A 3,347-nucleotide genomic window follows, 5' to 3' on the forward strand; every position below is an offset into this window, starting at 1 on the left:
ATGTGAGCTGTGTCTACCACTGTACTATGCCCCACATCAAAAAAAAATAGTAATGTCACATCAACACGAATTCTTAAGGACCTTCTTACCCTTTCTGAACAGTTGAGTCCCAGTAGAAGTTTATGCTCAGCTAGTGTACATTTCACATTTTCAGACAACAGTCAAAAAATAGAAAATGAGTTGTATTTGATACCTTTATTTATATGCAAAACAGCGCACCATTCATGAGATATGAAAAACGCGTCAGATAGAAACCAGATTATATCTATTTTCACTACAAAATATTGCATTATATAAAGCAACAGAGACACAAAAAAACCCTGAAAAAGACTAAAATCTTTGGATAGCAGATGTGTTCTTTTTTCTTTCTTGTCTCTAAAACGCGCTCCTTGTTTTAAGAGATTCACAGCAGAAAACATGAAACATTTTCAGGTTATAGATTTTTTTTTTTTGGTTGTCACAGAGGAAAGTAGTTCTGGATTTTTTTTTTAGGAAAATAACTCAGTTTCCTAAAAACATCCCCCACACATACATCACACACACAAAGAAGCTACTCTCCTTATAGAAACTGTTTGCAAATTACTTTTCTGACATAGCTACAGATAAGAATAACAACAAGTAATTCTTTTTAAAAAACTATAATAGTGAAGTGCTAGTGTTGTTGATCTCACACACAAAAAAAACCTTCCAAGAACAAACATCTGAATATATAAAATAGGTTTAGAAACAGGGAGGAGCGTTTGTCATACAAGTGCAATATAATTGGCGCAAAAAGAAGACCACTGGATAACCCCAACAAACACTTAAAAAGTTAGACAGAATTATTCCACAGGAGAAAGTGTAAACACTCGACTATAGAAATAAATTGGCACAAAGTATCCAAAGTAAAACTGTCACCACTCTGAAAAATAAATGTCTTGGAAAAAAATAGTCTACTCCTTATAACATAAATAAAAAATAGTTCTGTTTTTTTTTCTAACTGCACCCATGGGTCACATGTTTAAGGTCACAAGTAGATGTTTTTGGATATGTAAAGGGGCACTTAGCCTGAAAAAGCAATTGGATATTAGATTATCCATGTAAATATGGATTTTCTCTTTCTCTTTTCATATTTTGCAGCTAAGATCTTGCCAAGTTCAAATCTTCTCAGAATGTGTTTATTTCCTCCTGGTTCTCTGGTTAGCCTCGCAAAATCGCCAACTTTGGGGGGTCGGTTTTTTGTTTGCCAGTTTTCTACACTATTCCTTGTCTTTACAAAAACCAAAGCTTTCCTTTTCACCTTACTGAGGCTTTCATCTCCACCCTGGAAGAGATTTTCATGTTGTTTCCTGAATGCTAGGTGATTCCCCCCCCCCCCCCCTATTCGAACAAGTCTCACTAGTCTAAGACACCCTTTCACCTTCATCCCTCCAAAGAGAAAAGAAAAGATGGGGTGGCAGATCAGGGTGCAAAAACGCAAGCCCTCGAGTTGGCTCCAACTGACCCATGCAAGGGATGAGGCTTGCTAAGCAGGAGAGGGGGCCTGGAGGTGGCTCTATCTCAGCTGGGCTGTATGAGGTACTACTGGCCTGAAGAAAACAAAAACCCGAACCGAAAACCTTTGCATCCCCGAAATCGCAATGCTCCCCTTTCCCCTCCCACCCCATCGAGGTCCGAAGGGACGGCCCCACCTTGCCCTTCTGCCTAGGCCGAATCTTCTCCAGGCTTCTCCCCCTGCCATAGTCCTGCCAGGCCGGCGGCGGCGGCGGCGGCGGCGGCGTGTCCTCCTCCGGCAAGCCCAGCCTCACTGGCCCGGCCTGGGGGGCCCCCCCCGCCCCCCGGCCGCGGCGCCCTACACGTCTAGCACATGGTTGAGATAGGAGATGTAGCAGATGGCCAGGCGCAGGATCTCGATCTTGGAGAGCTTTTTGTCCGGGGGCAGGGTGGGCAGCAGTTTCCTGAGCTCGGCGAAGGCCAGGTTGAAGGCCTCCACGCGGATGCGCTCGCGGGTGGCGTGGGCCGAGCGGTACTTGGCCGTGGCCCGGCGGCGCCGCCGCTTCTCCTCGCGGCTCAGCTGCTGCGGGTGCGGGTAGAGGGGGGCCCGGCTGCCGCCCTTGCCGTCCGCCTCGCTCTCCTCCACCGGCTCCAGGTCCGACACGCTGCCCAGCACCTTGGCCTCCGCCCCGCCCAGCGACTCGGGGTCCGAGGGCGCCGAGCTGGGGTGGTCCGAGTCGGCCGCCTGGTCCGGGCTGAGCATCATCTTGGAGGCTGGGGGTGGGGGGGACGACAAAAAACAATCAGTCCCTCTGCGGAACGCGGGGGGGGGGGGCGGGGACACCCGACCCACGCGGAGGGGTCGGCGCCCCCCCCCCCGCCCCGTGACAGGGGCGGGGGACAGAGCCGAGTCACTGCCCTCGGCTCTCAGGGACCCAGGACCCAGCCCGGGGGAGACGGAGGCCGAGGGAGGAGAGAGAAGGGAGGGCACGCGTGGAGGACAAAGCTGACCAGGGGCGGGGGGCAGGAGCCGGCCGGCACGAGAGGCGGCCCACGTCGTCCGAGGCCGCCAGAGCAGCTAGCCATTTGGCCAAGGGGGAGTCGAGCGCTCCGGGCTGGGGACAGCTTCAGGTCCAGGTGCCACCGCCCGGGGGAGGCCGGAGAAGGGACCGGCAGCGGGGTCAGGGCACACAAACGGGGGGGGGGGGGGGGCGGGGGGGAGACACCCGACTTTGGCCAAGGGGTTTGCTCTACGAGGGGTAAATTACCCACACTCTAAGTCTCAAGGGCTGCTTGGCTCCCTTTCTGGTCAGTGCCCGTATCTATCCGCTGTCTGTCTGTCTGTCTCTGTCTTTCTGTCTCTCTGTCTCTTCCTCCTCCCTCCCTTCCCACTTGTTTTAACACTGTGATGTGTGTGTTGTTTGTGTCTGTCCAGGCTCCGTCAGTCAATCCCTCTCTCTATCAGTTTCAGTCTCCCCTCTCTATCATTCTCTCTCTTTTGCTCTCCGCCTCTCTGGCTGTCTGTCTCTTCTTCCTCCCCTCCCACTTGTTTTTAACACTGTGTGTGTATCGTGTGTGTGTGTGTGTGTGTGTGTGTGTGTGTGTGTCTAGTCTCTCTGTCTCTGTCTCTCTCAGTCTCTGTGTATCTGTCTCTCTCCCTTCTTCCTCCCTTCCCACTTGTTTTAACACTGTGTGTGTATGTGTCTGTCTAGTCTCTCTCTCTCTCTCTCTCTCTCTCTCTCTCTCTCTCTCTCTCTCTCTCTCTCTCTCTCCCTCCCCCAAGAACAAAAAGAATGATCAGGGACAACAAATCAATGCATTCGGGCGAGTACCTGGGCGCTTACAAGGAAGCAGGACGCCCAAGCCCAACATGT

General features: G+C 51.4%; 1 protein-coding gene across 1 annotated transcript; it reads right to left on the minus strand.

Annotated features, from left to right (window-relative positions):
- Positions 1–1,775: 1,775 nt before the first annotated feature.
- On the minus strand, positions 1,776–2,239 carry NHLH2 (nescient helix-loop-helix 2). Its single transcript, XM_074190336.1, has one exon. It carries the CDS (start codon positions 2,237–2,239, stop codon positions 1,832–1,834), a length of 408 nt encoding a protein of 135 aa, XP_074046437.1. The 3' UTR covers positions 1,776–1,831.
- Between the last annotated feature and the right edge of the window lie 1,108 nt (positions 2,240–3,347).

The sequence above is a fragment of the Macrotis lagotis genome, chromosome 5, assembly GCF_037893015.1.
Source record: "Macrotis lagotis isolate mMagLag1 chromosome 5, bilby.v1.9.chrom.fasta, whole genome shotgun sequence".
NCBI classification, from domain to species: Eukaryota; Metazoa; Chordata; class Mammalia; order Peramelemorphia; family Peramelidae; genus Macrotis; species Macrotis lagotis.